Genomic DNA, 550 nt, shown 5'->3' with positions numbered 1-550 from the left:
AACGGTACCGTTTCCATACCTATTCTACAACGGTAACCAGAGTTTCCGAAAAAAGTCCTGGGGGTGTTGCTGAGCCCGAATGCCATTGCCCTGAATTAAAAATGCCTTGACCGATACAAAATCCTAGGAACTCCTGCTGATCTGGAGCAATGAGAACATGGAAGTACGCATCCGTCAGCTCGATGGACATCATACACATCCCTGGATGTACCACTTGTATGATCGTTTGGAGGGACTCCATTGTGCACTTCCTGATGCGGATGAATCAGTTAAGCTGGTATAAGTCCAAGACTGGCCTCCAACCTCCTTTTGCTTCAGGAGTTAGGAACAAATGGGATAGAACCCCTGGAACTCTTGCTGCTCGGGTACCGCAGTTATGATATCTTGGGATAGAAGGGAACCCCCAAAGTCAAACATAGCCCGTTTCTTCATCAAATCCCTTGGGAGTTTGGTCACTATGAACCTGCCTTTTGGGGAAACAATCTGAACCCCAGTTTGTATTCCTCGGTGATTATCTTCAGTACCCAAGCGTCTGCTATTGGTTCTGCCC

General features: G+C 47.5%; 1 protein-coding gene across 1 annotated transcript in view; it reads left to right on the top strand.

Annotated features, from left to right (window-relative positions):
• Positions 1 to 283, top strand: part of CSMD1 (CUB and Sushi multiple domains 1) — an 880,549-nt gene extending 880,266 nt beyond the window's left edge. Inside the window, exon 58 of the mRNA XM_018562582.1 lies at positions 128 to 283. Coding sequence (XP_018418084.1) covers positions 128 to 283 — 156 coding nt within the window. The remainder of the gene's footprint in view (positions 1 to 127) is intronic.
• The last annotated feature ends 267 nt before the right edge of the window (positions 284 to 550 follow it).

Source organism: Nanorana parkeri, unplaced genomic scaffold (assembly GCF_000935625.1).
Source record: "Nanorana parkeri isolate BGI_ZX_2015 unplaced genomic scaffold, ASM93562v1 scaffold586, whole genome shotgun sequence".
Taxonomy (NCBI): domain Eukaryota; kingdom Metazoa; phylum Chordata; class Amphibia; order Anura; family Dicroglossidae; genus Nanorana; species Nanorana parkeri.
Note: the sequence above shows the minus strand (reverse complement) of the source record. Positions and strands in the feature narration are given on the sequence as shown.